General features: G+C 47.8%; 1 protein-coding gene across 6 annotated transcripts in view; it reads right to left on the reverse strand.

The window, feature by feature from the left end:
* rbms3 (RNA binding motif, single stranded interacting protein) overlaps positions 1–21734 on the reverse strand; it is a 243058-nt gene that overhangs the window by 107455 nt on the left and 113869 nt on the right. For all 6 annotated transcript variants that reach the window (XM_035620611.2, XM_035620605.2, XM_035620607.2 and 3 more), the window contains one exon: positions 15072–15130. In XM_035620611.2, coding sequence (XP_035476504.1) covers positions 15072–15130 — 59 coding nt within the window. The remainder of the gene's footprint in view (positions 1–15071; positions 15131–21734) is intronic.

Here is a 21734-nt window from a genome sequence, read left to right on the forward strand (position 1 = left end):
CCTCCATGATCCTCTCCCCGGTAACAAATCTCTCAGAGGTTGACAGCGTAGCAGAGCTGCCGGCCATTTCTCTCCCTCACTCTATTCCGACTTGCTCCTTCATACACGTGAAAACACACATATACTTCTTACTGTTCTCTTCTCTCTCTCTCTCTCTGTCTCATATTTTCCCTGACATTAACAGCCCCCATCTGGAAATTCATCAGCGGAAGGGAAAGTGGAGGGAATGAAATCTGTGACTGTGATTTATGAGTTATTGTGATCCCGACGTTCTGCGGGATGTATCAGAGACGGGAGGGGGTCACGTCTGTGTTAATTAAAATTTGGTGGCGGATTAAAAGCAGTCAATGGTGCCCTCTGATCCACTGTTTCAGACGAAAAGTGTAATTAGAAAAGGATAATGGGCGTGAGGTGTGGGAGGGGGACTCGCTGCAGTGGTTTCCCCATCATGTTGCAAACGATATTTTCCTCAAACATGTTACCACTTTATTTCTCACCGCACCTGTGTGCGGTTGATTTCTTTTTAGACATTTGAGGTGCGTGCCGCGGTGTGTGGTGGCGGTGGTGGGTGGCAGTCGAGGGGGGGGGGGGTCAGTTTCTTGTCGGACGGCGGCGAAGGAGAATGGAGTAATGTGAAAATCATAACCTGTGGCGGAAGGGAAATCGAGCGCGCGGGCTGATTAATGTGCAGCCGGTGGGAGCGGGGGCTGGTGGAGGAGGGTCTTTAATTGCGGAAATATGAAGAGCCGGGGTCAAATGTCCACGTTCAAATACAAAAATACAAGCGGCCGTCAGAGAAGCTGGGACATTTCTCAGCACCTTGATCTAGAATCAGGCAGAATTTTGGTTTAGTTTTTTTGGGGAAATTTTGGTCGGCTTACCAAGTATGATTTAAGTGGATAAGTACATATTGTGGTTAAACTGTAAGTTTAACTTAAATAGTAAAACAACTCGCTCAAACAAATCCTGACCTTTGGTGGTGCCACGCATGGTTTAGGTTAAGACAGTTAACTCTAACGGTGATCATCGTCACGAAAATGGCTACAGTGTCTTGCACCACATCAGTAACGCGCTCTGCGAAGGTGACAAACTGACCATGGTCATTTAAAAAATGGAAAATAAAGAGCACTCTCATGTGCTACAGCGTCAACATTTTGTCGACCCATTCGTCCACCCTGAGACCCCGTGTCTATTTGGACTTTTTTAATAAGTCATCATCATCGTCATCATCATCGCTCCCTCACAATCCCTACAGCTGCCAGAGCGCTTTGTCACGTCAACACAAACAATCATAGCTATGGCTATGCCGTGTGATTCAGGTCGTATCTGAACTGGTCGGCGACACCTCGTGTCTTCCGCGGAAGCATCGTGATGTTTTATTTTTTCCCTCCCACTCATTTTGTATTCCGAGTTTTTCCCCTTTCAATATGTCAAATGTCACATGTCATGAAAACTGTGCACAATCAAATATTCAGCGTAAGGGGGGAAGTGCTGTTTTTAGAAAGACTTTTTTTGCTGCTGAATCTTTTAAATGCAATTTTTTCAGAGCACTGCACTGCACCCCCCCCCCCTCTATTTAGATCTTTGTACATATTAACAGCACATTTAGAGAATCACACAGACTGTTACCAACTCTCTCTCTCTCTCTGAGGATCTCTTTAATAATCACTATATTCCAGCACTGGATACTTGGGACCCCCAATTACAAATTTAATATTCACCCCACTACCACCTGGAGTACACTTATCAAAATTTCAGCAGGATGAGGATTTGAGAAAAAAACGCTGACCTACATTCAGACAGCTCTGAATGGAGGAAGACGGGATGGGCGGGCGGGCGGGCGGAGAGAGAGAGAGAGGAAGAAAAGTGAGAGGAAGAGTGCGTACAAAAGGAAGGCGAGAGGGAGAGAGGGGAGGTCACGTGGGGTCGGCTGAACGCACTGAGGAGGCCTGAGCTGACACTCGGCGAGCTGCCTCCGCGAACGCATGCAGCCCGCTCTGTTTCCTGCGTGCGCTCCCAGTGCAGCCGCTACTGTTTGTGTGCGGGACGATCCCGATTGTGGAACGTTTGATCTGTAGCCACGGGGCGAAACTGTTACAGGCCTGTTTTGTCGGAGAAGCGAATAATAATAATAATAATTGAGAAATATGCAAACGTCGCAGGGTCTGTTGGGCGGCATTGTTGTGGAGGTTACGGAAAAGTCATCGTCTCATATAGATACGGTATATGCATGTGTGTGTGTGTGTGTGTGTGTGTGTGTGTCTGTGTGTGTGTGTGTGTGTGTGTGTGTGAGCGTGAGCTTTTGTGCTTCATTACTCCAGAAAAACAGTTTTTAGTATATGAACGTTTAAGTCAGGTGACTCATTCAGGGCCATCCTCACTGCTGAAAGAGTAGAGTATAGATTCATAGATTATATAAAATATTTTTTTTAGAATATGCTTATATACTGTAAGTATACAGTTGTTGTCTGTATGTAGAATCGAGTTTGCAATTTGACCCCCCCCCCACACCCTTTTTTTTGTGCAACGGAATGTAAACTATATGGCACTAGGTATTGTACACATGGTATTTTAAATATTTTTTTTATAGAAAATATAATATTTTTTGGGCATATATGTGGAAACAGTGCCTTTATCGTCATGCCTTTTGGAAGCAGCTGTTGGAGTGACTAGGGTACATTTTAGTCTGTGCAGTGTAAACAAGCCTAACAAGCGTTGGTTATGTCCCACACTGCAACTGTGCAGATCCAATATCAAAAATCACTTTGATGCCGCCGCACTGTCAACCTAAACTGCTGATGTCGAGCAGTGATCCCTGCTAGATGTTATTTTTCGGACATATCAACCCTCGGCAGAGTCACCTACGGCTGCTACAACGCTCTGTGCCGCGCTCATCCCGCAGAGAGGGCGGCGGTAAAAACTAGTGTCAGCTTTCTGTCACGGGTTTCAGATGTAGTTATGGCAACCGCACTGTCAGAACACACAGGAAGCAGGCTGCCATGTTACCTCCCCCCCCCCCCGTGTACGTCCTCGCTCTGTGATGTCGCCGAGAAACGCACAGTGTCATGGATAAGGGGCCGTCTCACTCGTGCCACTAAGCAACGGGCAACAATGCCGTCCGCCAGCCGGTTGACTGCATTTGTGACTGTTGGAATTGGGGTGATGAACTTTTTTTCAACACAGATTTTTGTTCTGATCAAATTATCCGCCCAGACAGTGTTAGTCAGAACCACAGAATTCATTCCTGTCACCTCTCACTCCAATATGGGGAGCGCCGTCACTGAACAGACATGAAGAAAAACTCCAATGTCTGCTTTTCTTTGTTTGAAATGTTTGATGGAATAGGTACACGTACCAAAAAACGAAGGTCACCAGAATGTTTCGACAACTTAGCAAAGATTCTTTCCATCCCATAAGTACTGGAATAAATTTCCACAATGTGTTATATGGAGTTATTGGGGTATTGTGTTTGTGAAATGTCACTTTTCAATTCTGCCAGCTACACAAATGGATTTTAACTGGCTGAATAGAACAAAAAAAAAGTGGGAAAATGTGGATTTATAATTTTGGTGAACTAGCCCTTTAAAACAATCCACGTATACCTTCAAAAGGGGGTATGTGCTCTGCGGATGCATCTACTGTACGCAACGCTGAGCCTTGTTTAGTCACCGAGCAGAAGACAAAGTCGATGGAGTTGTGAAGAGAAGCTGCAGGGTCGTGACTCAACTTAGCACACACACACACACACACACACACACACACACACACACACACACAAACAACTCATACACACACACACTGGCACACAGATGCGCGCAGATGTTGATTGAAGAAAGAGGTTCTGTAGCCCGAGTACATGCTGTACTGCGACCGTATTGAATATGGATACTCCAGGGCTCCCGTCTCGAGTGGGACGCAGAGGGCGAGGTGTTGCTTTGAAGCCTCTGCAACAACACAAACAGCCGATCGATAGCTGTCACTTAGAAGCAGCTCAAAGTGACTCACTACAGGAGTAACTGCTGATAATGCTGTGCAGCTGCACACTAATGTGTCCACGCACGCACACGCACGCACACTCGTATATCCACATAGGCACACTGGTTCTGACACACACACACACACACAAACACACACAAAAACCAATGACTGCATTTAAAGATCATAAAGTGTAAATAACGATGGACGACGCGTCCTCACTTTCTCTGACTGTACGCAAATGAAGCCAAAATATCGCGGGTATGGCTGCAGCAATTTTGTGCCGGTGACGTCATTAGAACCCGGGAGTCTGCGCTGTAGTGACCTCGGAGGTGGAGCCACGGTATCCAGGTCCGGCCGAACCACGGGGTCGACCAATCGCAGCTCAGTCTCAGCTGTCAATCATGAGGTTTCACCCAGTTTTTTATTGCAAGTAATTGAGTCAAACAAACTGTGTAAATAACAAGAATTTTTTTAAATATATAATAGGTCTGTACAACCATGTCCCATCTGTTAACATGGAGGAGGCGGGGTTTATGGGCCTTATGTGACTGCGCCCAGCCACCAGGGGGCAGTTGAGGTGTTTTGGCTTCTGTTTTGAAAGCTGTCACGTCGTCCATCTTTATATACGGTCTGCGATAAAGATGGACGACGTGAAAGCTAAATCATCTGGATCGCCCCCCTGCTCACCCAGATGGTGGTGGGGTGCAGTGTAGGTAATAAGCCCCGCCCCCTCAGAAGGGACCTGGGCCAGACTGACAAGTCAGAGTAGAAGACACCATTTTAGGTCGTTCTTATCACACTGGAGTGTGATTAAGTGTTGATATTTCTTCTACGTTTTTTGGATCCGATCAGCATGACCTCGATATCGAATCCGGGGTATTTTGGCTTCATTTTGGTACAGTGGGCGGAGGCGTATTACAGCCAGTCATCGAAACATACATATACACACAAACACACAAACACACACACACACACTCCTACTATACGCACAGACACAAAGTCTCTCTCTGAGAGGAATAAAGAGAACATGAGCTGCCAAATCATATTTCCTGGTCCGGCTCTAACAAGGAGCCTGTCAAGATAAAAAGGGCCGTCTTCAATCAGTTACAACAGGATGCTGCAATAGTTCTTTGCGACTGTGCTTGTACTGTATATAAGTGTGTGTGTGTGTGTATGCTGGCTAACACAGTCCCCCTGCGGAGGTCCATAAAACAACCGTAGATGCCACCTCGAGGCTACGCTTCACACAAAGTCTTCAGTGGAGTGCGGAGATAAGGGCGTCATTACAGTGCGAGTATCGACGTATCAATCATCCATGCATCATTCATGCATTCACCACCACATTATGCTAATCCTAATTACTACTGGGGGAAAATTACCATTCTTTATCTGCTAATAGTCGGGATTGTTTGGGGTTTCCTACCGACCATATCCACCGCCGTCGTTTACCCCCCCCCCCCCCCCCCCCCCCCCCCCCCCAATATTTTCATTTCTCACATTCTCATATTCAGCGCTAATGATCCCATTTTGCCGCGCGTACAATGGAATAATAACGCCCTAAGTATGAATAATGAATCAGTGACAAGTCACGGAGCGTCACCGCGGTGTGCGGGGCAAACAGTGTAATTGTTTGTGTCCTTGTGAGTCATCCAGAAGAGCCGAGGAGCTGCTGCTGCACACGGGCGATTAATCACCGCGGTTACATGTGTGTTGATAATTCGTACTTTGCATGTAAAAAAGTAATTATGGTTAATGGAGGAGATAGATGGGCCACTCGGTGGACAAATATGTAATATGGTTCTCATGATTCATGGTACAGCCGCAGTGTGTGCATGGGTTTGACCTTGCTCTGCCTTCGAACTGCAGATTCATTTATTTATGTATAGAAATGTCTGCACGTGATCGTGTTTGTATTTCCATATGTGTGAGTGTGAAAATAATGGATATACATAAGAAGAACTGAAACTGTCACTCAATGAATCCATTTGTTGAGCAAGAGCAAAATCCCAAATGGAGACTGACAATTGAGTAACCAACGACTATCGGTTTAAATAGCAAGATGGATCCACGACTGACTGTGGCCAAGCCGAGACGCCTTGGTCACACTCCAAACCCAGAGAAATTATCCTCACCGGGACTGCATTCCTCTGCCCCCCCCCCCCCTTCATCCTGCGCCACCAGCAGCTGACTGATGATACTTTTTGCGGCTACCCTCCACTAAGCCAGGCGGCGGTGTGTGTGTGTGTGTGTGTGTGTGTGTGTGTGCGGGGATGTGTATCCCTGTGCTCGTGAGTTTGTCGAGTAGGTGTGTGCTGTGTGACCTCGAACTTTCTTTCGTTTCTGTGTGCGTGTCCAGGGGAGGATCGCGGATTTATCTTTCAGTCGGAGGATCCTGCAGGGAAACATCTGCGATGGATTATATATATATATATATATATATGTGTGTGTGTATATTTTAATGTGAGCTTCGGGCTGGGGACGCGCCAACTACTCCCGCCTCATGTACATCTGACTACCTGTGCTTCAGTCTACAAACACACCACGGCTCTAAATCAACCAATTCTGCAAAAATAAAGCTAAAGACATAAAAAGGCGATTAGGTAAACTGCAGTTGTTTGGACACCGCATTTACTTGTCCGGTGTCACCGTCCCGACTCGCGCTCAGAGACAAAGCCCATCTGTTGTGCAATAACTCTCGCACGGGGCTCTTTTTATATTAGACACTGGTGCGGAGATAGCGGCGCGGGCAATTAACTTATCAACCCGGCAACATGGATTTATAGCGCAGGCATTCGTCTTGGGCTGAGGCGGCCAGCCCCCACTGGCTGTATTGTATTTCCTGTCATTTTCTCTCGCAGGTGTAGGAGTGTCCTTGTCAGAGAGCTGCAGTCGGGATCCGCAGAGGGCAGCGAGCCAGGGCTCCGGGCCAACGGGGGGCCAGTGGCAGCTCATTGTGCCGAAGACAAACTGAGCGGGAGGTTAAAAACACACCAAAAAAAACCCAGAATCCCTCATACAATATCTGTGCAAGTGTTATGGATGAATTCTGTGCAACTGCGATGCACGTACGCAGTCGATGACTAAAGTAGCAAAAAAAAACTTCCCCCAAAACTGGATGGAGCTGTTTAACATTCACGCAACTCGGATGCTATAGCAACACATTTTCTCCTGCTCCGCAATTCTTTAGAAACTAATTCTACGCCTGTCAAATCACACGGTGGAGATTGTCATTAGGAGGCTGTTCTCTCCGTAATGAAGCAGCGATTAAATGTGAAATACGGTAATATGCGAGATTAATATTTTAAACAGATCCATATTGATGTATTTCAACACATGGGGTCGTTTGCCCTCCACCTCCACATTTCTTTCATCTTCATCTTTTTTTTACTACCTTTAGTTTGTTCCTTAATTAATTCATATCCATTCCCACTCGTTAGCCATAGAACGGCGCCATAAAGCTTCGACTAACTTTCCAGCACGAAAATCAGCACGGCAGTTGAGACACAAATGTTGTGCTACGATACAAACACACTGTGGGGGAGAAAAAAAAAAACTGCTATCAGGACGAATGGAGTATTGTTTCAGGGGGAATAGCCTCGAGCATTACCCCTTAAATTCTCTGGAGGTAAAAGATTATTCTCACAGACTTAAAAAGGCATTAAGTAAAGTATTAAGACTTTGAAATGTATACTCAATGACGCCATTCACTGATCTAACGTGGCTGGATGTTTTGTGAAATCATTTTTTTTTTTTTTTTTTTTTAAAGTGCATCCTTCAGGTCTGTAAATAGCATCGCCGCTCGGCTCCATCAGCTCGCTTGCTTCACGGCAAAACCTCAGCGTGTCTGGTGCAACATGTGAAGAGCACTCGAGAAAAAGGTCTGAGACCTGAGGGGTGTTAATTACTTGTCAAGAGGTTGTTAAAATGAGACCCGTGGCAAAAATAAATAAATAATAAAAACCGAGTGGCTACGCACACACACACACACACAGAACCCCCACGCAGAAGTATCGAATAGCACACACACACACACACACACACACACACACACACACACACACACGCATGCACTCACTCACTCACTCACTCACACACACACACACACACACATGCACTCACACACACACACACACACACACACATGCACTCACACGAGATCGTGAATGTACTAACTGACATGAAATGGTAAATGGCTGCACAGACGCACGCACACGCACACACACACACACACACACACACTCAGGTTGGAATGTCAAACAACCTTGAATAGCTGCTCATTACGGAACCTGTTGATGCGATAATGCCAGGAGCACAGCGATCCGAGTTTCTCAAACAAAGCGCAGGTGCAGGTCCTTCTGTCGCATTCCTCTTCCCACTTCACCTATAGAATATCTAAAAAACATCCCCGGCCGTCCCCCTTTTGTCCGAGCCACATCCGCAGATCATTATCGTTGGCATTCATGCCGAGTGCCACCCTGTGCGCGCCGCCGCGCTGTCCCCGTTTGAGCGGGGGGGCTGGTAATGAGCAAATGGCCTCACGTCGCGGGCGCCGGGGGCCCCGAAAGCGCCGCCGGTGAGACGAGAGGACGGGCTAAATATTTGAGTAAAGTCGGATCGATGGAATTCAAGCCGCCTTTGGAGCACGGAGGAAAAAAATCTCTGGGTGAAGACAAACGTTAAAAATCTGGACAAAGACAAAGTGTCCCGTCCCTTTGAACGACTGCGCAGGCCATTTCGTTTTCGTCTTACATCTGTTAGTCATCCATGAGGAGCGGGCTGGCCGCCTACAGCTAGCCGTTATGATTTATGCCTTCCTTAACTAATCAAGGGTACGATCATTAGTCAGGGGATGTTCGGGGGGCCAGGGCTGTGTCAGGTCAGCGGAGGGCTGTATATCTCTCATCGTGGTTCCCCCCTGACGTCCACGGGTTGGGTCTGGGATAAGAGATGAGTGGAGATACGCCCCCCCCCACCTTCCACCAGTGCCCTCGGAGGCATTTGTCAACAAGCAAAAGAACGAGGAAGGGAGTTACGTCGCAGAGAGAGAGATCTTTGTACCTTTGTTGAAATCTATAACAGATTCGTCGGTCTCTGTTTGGATCCAGAAGACGGGCCGTGACGAAAGGAAACGGAAAAAGTCCCAAACACACTTGGAACGGGTCACTGTGTAAAAATACTCTGGCGAAAGCTTGGATCTATTTTGAGCCGCGATTCTGCGGCTCCTGGATGTCACCTCGTCACGACCCCCAACACACACACACACACACACACTCGAGGGCCTTTTTATTGCGTGTCATTGCCTCGTGCTCTCTCCCCTCATTTCCTGTCAGTCTGTCACTGCAGCTATCGAAGAAAACAACAACAACAACAACAAAAAAGAAAAACAGCATCAAAATGCCCAAATACACACGATCGCCACACTGCATGCAAAAACAGCACAGGAAGTGCGGGGTGGTACAAAAGGTCAAAGGCTCGAGGAATGCGCCGCTGATGGCCCGGCTGCTTCTATTTATGACAAACTTGGCCAATCAGACAACTACTTGGTGAGCGGCCAACTTGGAACTTACTGAAATGGATATGGGGGGGGGGGGGGGGGGGGGGGGGGGGGGGGGGGGGGGGGGGGGGGGGTTGTGAGTGTGTGTGTTTTTGTGTCTATGTGATTTGGGGACGCTAACAAAGGCTGCGGGTGTTACCCAGTGAAGTTCTGCATGCTGAATCTGTACAACTCAATGTGATTATCCTTCAGCTATTGCTAATTAGAAGCATTAATACGCAATGCGAGCAGGAAACGGCACATGCTCGCTGCCTCCCTCTCTCCCTCCCTCCCTCCCTTCCTTCCTTTGGCCGATCTCGCCCCTCTCTCTGGAATGGCTTTGAGGGAACAGAGGCATTTGGAAAAGGTCCGCTGTTGGCCGCACTTCAGTCGAGATTCTCATCTGCACATAATTCACTTTCAAAGGGCAGAGAGGGGGGGGGGGGGGGCAAAGAGAATCCTTAATTGCGCCGGCACCGTGCACAACATAGACAAATGTTTATATCTCGGCCCTTCTAATGAGAAACCAATAACGGATGCGAAAAGCACTCTCTGGCTCCCCCCCCCCCCCCCCCCCCAAATACACAGAGACGCCTGCACGTGACAATGAAAAACAGGACTTTTTTGGAGAGCGCCACCTCATTCATCAGTAGCCCTCATGCTCGCAGTCATGCAACGCTCCACTCAGGCACTGATGCGGCAATAAATCTGTTTTTATAGAACGTTACATTGCCTATATTTCTCCATTAGGCCGATCCTGCGGTGAGGGCAGGGGGAATGCTTGGGATTGCAATGGTCAAGCTTCTGACAGGCTTTTTAATATTTGAGCCGTACGGAGGCTGCATGCGAAGCCCGGCGAGGGGAAATTGATTCAAACTGTGTCCACATTTTAGGAACTGTACGGAAGTTCACTGTGACCACATTTTTTCCCCCCTCTCCCTACGGATGTCCAGTCAAACTTCTGGTGCATGTTGCTTTGGCGTTCACATGCAAGTGCTCCGGGTGCATGATGCATGTTGCATCGAGTCACCGCACATAACAAAGTCGATTATTTGCAGATGCGAGTTTATGTAATGCCCTTGTGAGTATTTTAAGCATCCTCGTACAAAATGGATGGCGAGTTACAGGGCAGCGATATGAACAACAACAACAACAAACTGCGGAACACACAGCCACAACAGACTATCGTCTCATCTCATCTATCTCCAACCGTTCAGTGCGGCGGGGCCATCGCGGCACAGTGCCAGTCAGGGCCGGCGAATCTCGGCAGGGCCTTATCTCCCGGCGCGGGCGGCGGCGGCGGGCGGAGGGGGGAAGCGGAGGCTCTTTTGAAAGGGCTGAGGTCATTTCCTCTGCCTCCGGGCCCTGGCGAGGGAAAATAGAATGTCTCCATTCGGTCAGTCCTGCTTTATTTCAAAATGCCGCCGCTGCCTTTTAAGAGGTCCTCGTGGGCACGGATGGCAGTTTGGGGATCTCGCAATCCGCCGGCCTCAACCCCCCCCCCTCTCTCTCTCCGATCTGTAATGCAAACCCCCAAATCTCCGGCTGCGTTTTCCACGGCAAACGTGCGAAAAAGTGCAGAGACAGTCATGCAGATGGACAGAGTGTGTGAGCACGAGAGAGAGAGAGAGAGACAGACAGACAGAATAGACAAAGAGGGGAGGAGAAGCGGAGTGAGAGCGCGGAGGAGCATGAAAGTGAGCGCGGCGGATGAAGAGCTGAATGCCTCCACTCACCCACAGCGCTCGACAGGCCTGAAGCCCTTTTTCACAACTTCCCCTTCCCATTTCTCTCTGAACTGGGCTTCGTCCAAACCAATGCGTGTGCGTGTGTGTGTGTGTGTGTGTGTATTTATCAGAATGCGCCGTTTTACAACCGTTCGTCGTGAACTCTTGCGAGAATGTGTGTGTGTGTGTGTGTGTGTGTGTGTCACACAGTAAGGTTGGGGAGCGAGGGAGTGAGTCAGCACGGGGAAGATAGAGAGGCTCATTGAGAGGCCTGCGTGGTGGAGAAGAGCAGCCAGAACCGGCTGACAGGCGGGCGGGCGCACACGCTGTGATGTTAGGAAAAGGATTGATAGATCTGTTGCGCGGCCACTGCTGCAAGAGCCTCGCACACCTCGGGCAGATGGATGGAGAACGGGAGCGGGGCGCACGATTAGTCTTGTGTGTGTGTGTGTGTGTGTGAGAGAGAGAGAGAGAGAGAGTGCCCTTTTGTGTCTGAGTGCGTGGGAGAGGTGCGACGCATGATCTTAGCTTTTTTCTATCCTGTGGTACTTCAGAACGGGCTTTGCAGCGCTCACACACTCATCTTACAGAGGGTAAATGTATAGATAGATACGTGGCGGGGGGGCACAATGCGCTCACGTTCGTACGTGGGCGCCGTACCTGTGCTGCTTCACGTTTGTACAACCTGTTTATTTTCCCCGACACCTGACCCGCGAGCACTGACAGACGGCCTTCACTCCCACGCTCACTATTCTGCCTCGCACATCGTCAGCTACCCATCTTCTCAGTTTAGTTGTTTTCATAGGCTTTTTATCAGCACGACAAATGAAATAAATTCAGTATTTAACACCTATGTATGTATTTATTTTAGGTCCATAGTCTAGATGAATGCAAAGGTACATGAGCACAAACACTCCTGCAGTAGTTATATAAGATCCTGCAGATTGTAGGCACAGACAATAATAATATAGTTCACGTATAGGATTTTAAATCTTCTGTAAAGTTTCTGCCCAGAACCATACACGGCAGAACCCGTCGTGTTGAACCCGCTGCATGTCGATAGTCATCAAACAACAACACGTACTGTGTGGGAGATCTATACGGAAGCACTGAGGAGCAGGGATCATTCTTTCCGCCTGCCAAACCCAAAGAGGCGAGAGGTTCTTTTGCTGCTGCCGTTGTCGGGATTTTATTCACTTTAATCTGTGGAGCCTCCGTGTTCCGGAGGCTTCGGGGAGTCAGGCGAGGAGGCGGACATGGCAACAACGAGCAGGTCGCGGCGGATGAGCGGGTCAAAAACAACACTGCCATCCAGGAGACTTGGGTTCCAACCCCGGCTTGATTTTCTGACTTAGTGAACGTGTATCTGACAGAAAGCCCCCCCCCCCCCAAAAAAAATGGATGTCAAATAAAACTAAAGAAGAAAACTTCAGGAGCTAACTAAGCCCTCTGGGCTTCCGTAGTTCTAAAAGAGAAAACAATAAGAACGACCTATCGACAAAACTTTGGCCCAAAGAGCACAAGAAGAAGGAAGAAATCCAAAAATGTTCATGTCCATACGAAGACTATGAAGCCCAATGGTGGCAACGCCGGTTGGTGCAACATACACAGCAAATCAAAAAGGTATATGAGCATCATCGTACCGATAGAACAGTAATTGCCGCGCCCAAGGAGGTTATGTTTTCACCGCCGTCCTTTTGTGTGTTTGTCGGCAGGATGGAGCAAAAACAACTGAAAGGATTTTCACGAAATTTGGTGGGAGGATGAGAAAGAAATAAAAAAAACACATTCATTTTGGGGTTGAATCTAAAAGTTGTGGATCCAGGATTACCCCCCCCCCCCCCCCCCCCAGGCATATTTAAGGGATTGATATCTATGAGTTAGTGCAATTTGGTGCTGCCTGATTGAATCTAAGCAGACTGTTGGGCTTTAGTATGCCATCTTAGTTATGAATTATTGTCAGTGTGAATATGTCTGACAACAACTTTGACGTGATAAAATCAAACAAAAGCAAAAGCTTTTGAATTACAAAAGAGATAAGTTGGCCTCTTTGTTTTCCACCGGCTGACTGTCTCTCTCTCTCTCTCTCTCTCTCTCTCTCTCTCTCTCTCTCTCTCTGAGATGACCTCTTCTCGCTGCCTCTTTTTCCCCTCACGTTGTTGTTGGCGGTGCGCCGAACCAAACACAAATAACACAAAGGGGAGGAGAGGAGGTGGAGGGGCAGAGGGACGCCGGCGATAAGAGCGCTGCACTGACATTTTGACAAGTGTCAGGGTGAGCGGGGGTCAGATGACTGGGAACATCCCGTGACCAGATCGGGAGCGATGCGACGAGTTTGGCTCCGTCGCCGCGAGTGTCGCCCGCCGGGGCTTCGACACACCTGCTGGGCTCGATGATGCTCTGGTACCTTCTCCCCTCTCTGGACCGGGGCGAGCATGCGGGGGGACGTGTGGAGTTGTCGGCGGGGAAATGATGTTTTCAGGTTATTCCCTTCTTCCTCAGCTTGTCTTTCAGATTCTAAAGAAGTGTAATTTTCTCCTCAAGGTTACTCACACAGTTTGCCCACCTCCCCCCCCTCCCCCTCTCTCTCGGCGTACCCACAGAGCAGGACCATCCTTTCCACTCATAAAATACATCTGCTTATATTTGCTTCTTGGCATTTCGGCGGCGCTGCATTCCAGGAGGGTGACTTATGGGAAACATTGTCTCCCACACAACGCGGGGCGAAGTTGAGCTGGTGCTTCGGCGCTGCGCATAACTCGGGTCAACGGGACGCACCGAGAGGGATAACCGCCGGGGATCGAGCACAGTGCATTTCTCCCGAATCGCAGGGACTGGAAGAGGTTTGCCTGACACCCCCCTGCCCCTCCCTCATCTGTCTGCCTCGCCTCCGTCCTCTCTTTAATCCAACCCCGTCTTGTGTCCTGTGACCTGTGGAGACATCCTTCCTCAGAACACGCATCCGGTCGTGTCTTTAACGGCCTGTAGGACTCGCGCACACACACACACAAAAAAAAGAAACTGTCAAGCTAATCAGCCCCCTCTTCTTTTTCCTCTCTCAACATTTTGACCCGGAGAATGCCTGGCAGGATAAACTCGGGGCGTGGAGTCGGGTTAAAAAGGCGGCTTCACCTTGAAAGGCCACACTTCACAGCCCGGGAAACCACGAAAAGCAATTAAAAGTATTGATGGAACTTCAATAGCTCTTAAACAGAGCTGCCAGACGCCTCGGGGCAAGCAGCACACTAATCTTTTCTCTCTCCCCCCCCCCCCCCCCCCCCCCCCCCCCCCCCCCCCCGCCTCTCTCTCTCTCCGTCTTTCATTCATTATTCTCTGAAGAGTAAGTTGGTCTCGACTATTACCGAATAAAAAAAATTAAAGAAGGCATATTCACAGCCACGCGACGCGCAGGTGGCTGAGGTGAAAACCCCGGGACGCCGAGTGTGACAATGGGCGTAATTAAAGTTTATCTGATCCAAACTAGCCTATTAGCCCTCTAATTGGCTGTGTATGTTCAAGCATGCGAATGTGTGTCGCGTGTGCGCCCGAGAAACAGTCGTCAAATGAGCCACTAATGTCAGCGCGGCGGCGTGCGCGCACCATTTACTATGCACGCACGCACACGCGCTAATGGACCTCTTGCAGGAACGCACACTCTGCAAAAGATCGTCTTCCGCGTGACAAAGGCAGGGAAATTGGAGAGGAGCTGAAACAGAGGCAGGGCCGCATCCATCCACGGGCGGCTTGTGCACGCGGAGCCGCCCCGCAGTGTTTCAGCTTCCTGGGACGAGACACGAAACAAGGAAGTTGCACGAGACAGACCATTGACTCACCTTTGCACTGGTTGGTGTTCTTGTCCAGAATGGCCTTGGTTGACACTATTTTTCCATACCTGTAAAGAAAGAGACATGAGATTTAGCTGCTTTTGTTTTGACCCACGTGACCTGTGAGCGGTGGGGCACATGTTTTATTTCAGGGGCTTTTCTGCCGATTTAGTCGCAGTTATCAATTTGCAAAGTAGCGCAAATGTCAAAAGCCACTGGAGAGAGAGAAATCACTCGAGGTTAATAACATTATGTGTGCGGCCGACTTCAGATGAAAACGCGCAGCCCCCTGACATTTCAGAGGGTCACTGGACATTTCCAAAGGCAAACATTCCCAGCGGACGCTCTTAAGAGTTCAGTGCAAGATATTAAAGGTTGATTAATTCATTTCTAATGTAAAAACTATCATAAAAATGAACAGAAAACAGTGACGTTACATGTGGAGCAGCGAGCTGTACAGGTGCTGGTATAGGCCAGAGCCCGGCTTGCTGTCCCACCACGTTTCCTTGTCTTTATGCTAAGCTAAGCTAAATGAATGCTGGCTCCAGCTTCATACTGAGCATCGGTATCAGTCTTCCCATCAAACTCTTCAAGCTAAATACAGCAATCCTTTACTTTATTGTTTGATTAAAACTATCTGTAATTTGTTTTATTAAATATATCTATATATATATATATATATATATATATATATATATATTTGTGTGTGTGTGTGTGTGTGTGTGTTTTCTCTATATATAATCAGTGTCTCCTCTATATTCCTTCTACATTCCTTTTGTGGCGGCATTTGAGATTTTTTACATTTTATTTCACAATATCGGACAGACAGAAATATTCGCAGTGCCGCGTGTGCTGATCTCTGCCGCAGTTGCAACATTCATAGAAGCACTCCGTCTTTTTCGGAAATCTGTCTACAAAGTAGAAGCGCAGGAGCGTTCCTGTTCTGCTGCAACACCGGTTCGGGGTCGGGAACTTGCCTGCCCCCGCTGCCGGAAAAAATGTCAGACGAAATACCTGAAGCATTAAATGTGTAAGACTGACAAACTACCTGCTTGTCTCAGCTGCATACACAACATGTTGCATTGTTTGCAGGACGAGCAAGTGTGTGTGTCTGTGCGTGTGTGGGTATAGTGCATATATATATATATATATATGTATTTGCGTGTTTCTGTGCAGCTGTGTTTTTCCTTGTACAATTACAGTTGTGCAGGTGATGCATAAAAGCCTGTATATAAATACATGAGTGAGAACAATTCCCTGTGTGTTTAATGCACTTCACGATGAGTGAGCCGAGGGAAGGCAGCTACGCTCTGTACATTAGGCTCACGCACGCGCACACGCACACACACACACACACACACACACACACACACACACACACACACACACACACACACACACACACACACACACACACACACACACACTTTGTAGGGAAGAAGCAGTGGTGCATCGTGGCCCATATTTCACCAGCAGGGGATAATTGTGCCATTTCTCAACGAGTGGCAGAGACTCTATTTACTGCATGCTGCGGTGGGGTGGGTGGTGGATATGAACTGATGAGATCTGAGAGGAAAACTACCAGCTCATTCACACAAATACACATACTGAATGACAACACACAAACACACACACACACACACACACACACACAGCATGTATATTCACAAACATGCGCTTACCCCTAAAAAAAGAAAAACATGAACACAAAGACAGCAGTCGCCAATCAGTGGATCGTCCCTCTTCTGCAGATAAACGGGGCCATTTTAGCTCCGGAGATGCATCATCTAATGCCAGGGAGCAGGGCCGACGTGCGATGTTTGATCACACCGAGTCACTCTCACTCAAGTGTCGGCACACAAGGCGAACATGGAACAGGGAGTTCCGTTTTGATTAGAGAACATGCAGAGCAGCGGCAGCCGCTGCAAGTATCTCAGTATTAGCTGAGATACGAACTGCAGAGGAACAAGTACGAATAAAATCCATTATGCTAGATGTGATTGTTATATGACTATAAAGACATACATAGAGATTGTGTACATACTTTTTGAAATCCAAACCATTGATTGGTGGAAAACAAAAAGCTAGATTGGAAATGGGTTAGTCTGGGTGATACTGACACAATTAAATAAATGTTGTATTTGAACAAAAAGGCATCATAATTATCATAAAAAATAAGAAAACATGAATTTCTAACTTCTCTTTTACTGAGCTAGAACAGTAAATCTAAAATATCTAACTTAAGACTTAATAAAAGAAAAACAAGATTAATGCCTGTAAAACAGATGACATGTAATTTTATATCTCAACATTGATAATATGTTGATGCTGATCCAATTTTTTTGCACACAGGTGCCCTGAAACAAAACTTGTATGCTTTCAGTCTGATTACATGTTGAAGACGACTCATGGACGGGGTTCATCGTCCAGACAAACGCCACGCAGACGATGTGTCGAGATGAAGAGACGAGGTGAGAGGAGCCGGCTTCTCGTGGCCATAATGAAGACACATTGGAGATGGATGGAGGATGTGATCAGCATGTTCATGTTTGGTGTGTGTGTGTGTGTGTGTGTGTGGACAACCCTGCTGGTGGCTCCTGTGCCTCTCTGCCAGCCAGGCCTGAGGAGGCTTTGATGTGACAGAGGAAGTCCCTGTGAAGTGCAGGTTTAACACTGTGATGCTGTGGCCCTGGATGCAGAGCCTGTCTCCACTAATCCTATTTCAATCACTCTCGCTGCCTCTTATCTCTGACTGGCCCTCGGCCCCCTCCCCCCTCCTCTCCCTCCTCCTCACAAATCTTCTCCACTCTCCTGCTCTTCCTCTCTTAATGTCTCCCCACCGTCCTTTACATTTCTCTGTCCCCGTACTGTATCCTCCACTGCGCTCTCGCTTCCTCTCGCCCTTTTCCTCTTCCCCGCTAATTGGAATCCCATGGCAAATCATTCTGATGCAATATCGGATCAACCCCTCGCAAAAAACGAAGACGCCAGAAATGAAACGGCTCATGAAAAATGGAGGCTTCATGAGCTTATTTGAGGATGATGAAAATGTACAAATTGCGGTGATGTAAAACATGTCATGCGTGTGAGATGCAATGAGACTGAAGCCCATCCGCCAAAAAGCTCGGCTACATATTTCGAGAGGGCACACGGCCGCATATGCTGTATTTCTGTATTTCTGACTTCTCCCCCCCCCCCCCCCCCCCCCCCCCTTTTTCTAGCTGGGTGAAATGATCCAGACGTTTTCTCTTTGTGTCATCATGAGCAGCCAAAGTGAAGTGGCTCATTACTGTGAGCGAGAGAAGAGAGCTGATCCCGAAACCTCAACGCGTCGCCGGGTCGGTGCTGGTGCACAGGAAAACACAGCGCCGGACAGGATGGACGGACCACCCAAGTGTTGTTCCCAGACCTCGGCCTCTGGGCCAACTGTACAAGAGTCTGTGAGTGTGTGAGTAATCACACAACACGGCGAGGAGATGAAACAAGTAGAAAGAGCATTTGCTGTCCTCTCCATTCCGAAGGTCTTAAAATACATGGTGTATTTGGTGTCCTGCATTTGCATATGAAGGTCAATATGAACCAGGAGATGAAGATTTGATTAACGGAGATATGCCATTTGAATAATCCGGTTCTTGCTCTTTACTTGAACTAATTCAGGACCTGCGACCTGCACCTATTGGACAGTACTAGCCCTCAATCACTCTGTATCCACACCCCAGTGCATACAGTGCTTTATCATCTATTTTACCCTCAATGAGACCATAAGCAAAGAGTTTGGTTGCAGTTGGTCAAAGTTTCTTATTATTGAATCCCACCAAATTTCGACACTGCACTTCCTTGGGCCCTTAACAATACAGATGCCAAGTGTGAGGCCGATAAGATGAACAGTTGTAGGGGTACGCGAGCCACATACGGACAGATTCCTTGCTTCAAAGTCGGATAGAGAGAAGACGCAACGCGGCAGATACGAAGGAAGAGTTAGGTTTCACTGCGTTCCACCGTGCGACTGAATCTAATAAAAGCAGAGAGCTATGCTCCGGGCCCGTTGTGCACCTTCGGACCACCTGTGCCTTGCATAAGGCGCTCAGTGGAGGGCGATAACTTCAATCTGCCACCTCTTGTAGGTCTGCACGCAAAAAAAACATAATTAGCAGCATGTAGATACTGCAGCTGAAAGAAGAAAATGTGCTCTACTGAGAGCTCAGCTCAAGGCGGAGCAGGTGCAGCAAACACCCATCATCCAGATTTACTACTGGCTCTGTGCAGCAAATATTACCCAGAAGACGGGGCACTTCTAAAGAGCAGCGAGGCAGCCAAAGGAATGTCCAAACCAAACTACCCTAACAACTTCATTCTGAGTAGAAACATCTGCTATTCGTGGAGCCAGAAACCTCCATACCCACGTTCCTCCGTGTGAACATCCTCCGTCTCCTCCCCTGTCATTTTCGCTCCACTATTTTCCCCCCTCCACGTTTCCTTTCCCTCCCTCCTCTCTCATCTGCTCTCTCACACCTTTTCGTGATGTCAATCCCTCCGTTCGTCGACTCCGGCAGAAGTGACAAGGTCATTCCACTGGCCAGGCGAACTAAACAAACTAAAACACAACACATTTTGCCTCTCCAAACATCGATTTCAGAGCGAGGGCGAGCGGAGAGGAAGATTTGGCCTGAGGGTGGTTTGCATGAATTATTAATCCCCCTAATTACTGTACACATGCCATATAGAGAGTTTGTCCATTTGGGGGCAGGGAAGAGCTTCCCCTCCACTTTAACACTAGTTTAACTCTCTATTAACCATGTTGTCACAATGATTTTCTTGGAAAACCTTTTCATTAGGGTCGTTTTTATAAGGAAGTAAAGGCTGGGATAGTGATTCTGGAATATTGCTGGAGAAGTCTGTTGATATTTGAACGGTCTGTGCCTCCCCGTTGCATTTTATCTGATTTCTGTTGGAAACTGCAGGACGTTTTTTAAGTTCCAACAGTCTCTGGTACAAAACAGAATGATTGGAGTGAGTGACAAAACCTGAGATCTCCTGACTGCCCGGCTTCAGCCCTCTATCCTGCCCTCCTCCTTCCTCTCTTCTCGTCTCTCTCCATTTCCCTCTACTGACGTTCCCTTCCATTTTTTCGAGGCAGTACATCTAGAAGGCGAAAAGCAGCACCAGCGCAGATGAGATGTGGTCATTTGTGCGTGTCAGACAGCAGCGCGTGGCGTGCGGGGTTTGACAGGTTGGACACTTCCAAACAAACAAGGGGCTATTCTGCAAGGATGGCTCCGACGACGGCCGGCGCTCGTGTGCGCTCGTGTGAGAAAAGCAAGAGAGACTGTAAATAGCTACAATCGGAACAACAGGCCAATGCTTCCTACTGTCACTGACTCTGTTGCTCTTGCCTTGTCATGGTGCATCATCTTGTTTAACCAGTCTGTCGTTCGCTTTCCTGGTCTCTGTCTACAGCAGTTTTGGGGCATAGAATCTGAAACATCTTAGTTCGGACCGAGTATCAACCCACCGTGACCTCGCCCACTGGTTTGAGAGCGGCCGTTTTGAAGCCTTGAGTTTAGCATTTTGGCCAGCGCCATCCTCTTTTATTGAAACCAGAAGTAACCATATTTGGCCGAGAGCTCACCCACGTCCCGTCTATCCAAGTCTATTTTACTCTAAATGAGACCATAATTTATTAATGAACCTCATAATGTATCGAAGAAGACTTGGAACTAGAGATTGAACCATAAACTCCTCAGATATATCTTTTCTAACGTTATGAATCAAGTGAGAAGTACCATTTCCTCATGGACTTCTACACAATCGGACGTCTTTGTGCAACCAGTGGAGTCGCCCTCTGCAGGTCATTTGAGATCCTACAGGTTTCAGGCTCTTTTGCATTGGCTTCACTCTCCGGACCTCGTGACTACATGATTCAGACGCACTGTGTGAGCTAACATGTTCACCCTGTAGCACATACATCTGTACATCCTGTAGCAGATACATCTGTACATCCTGTAGCAGATACATCCTCAGTCAGCTGGTTAAAGGGCCGGATGGATGTCAGGGCCAATCAAGATACAGACTTCTCCAGGACGCGGCACCCACTTAAGAGCCCCCGGAGTTGTTCCGTGAGATAGAGAACTTTTGGGTAATACACTTATTTGCCCTCTTACCGAGAGTGAGATGAGAAGCTCAGTACCGCTCTCAAAACTAATTGAAAAGTTCATCCAGTAGCTGGTTAGCTTAGGAAAAGATTTTTAAAAAACTGAAAACACTGAGAAGCAGCTAAGCTGGCTTCATCCAGAAGTCAAAAATATAACCTACCAGCACCTTTAACCCTTGTTAACTTGTCGAATCATGTTTGTATAATTTGTGCCAAAACCAAAGTGTAAAGTCGTTGATCTCCAACAAGGTTTTTTTCTCTCTCTCTGTGCCTGCAGCTCGGTAACATCGCTTTTATTCTGGAAAAAGAACAGACCATGAGTTCCAGATATGCTGGCGTTTCATCGCATTCCTGCATTTGAAAAACAGTTTGACAGCCTTTGAGGAACGCGCTCAGTTTACTTTTGTTTGGAGCGCTGTTTACTGCTGGCTTTGTGTCAGAGTTTCGGCACTGGCGCGCTCTCGTGTTATTTTGAACTGTGTTCACACGTTGGTCGATGACGCACCGTCGGGAAGACGACG

The sequence above is a fragment of the Scophthalmus maximus genome, chromosome 22 (genome assembly GCF_022379125.1).
Source record: "Scophthalmus maximus strain ysfricsl-2021 chromosome 22, ASM2237912v1, whole genome shotgun sequence".
NCBI lineage: Eukaryota > Metazoa > Chordata > Actinopteri > Pleuronectiformes > Scophthalmidae > Scophthalmus > Scophthalmus maximus.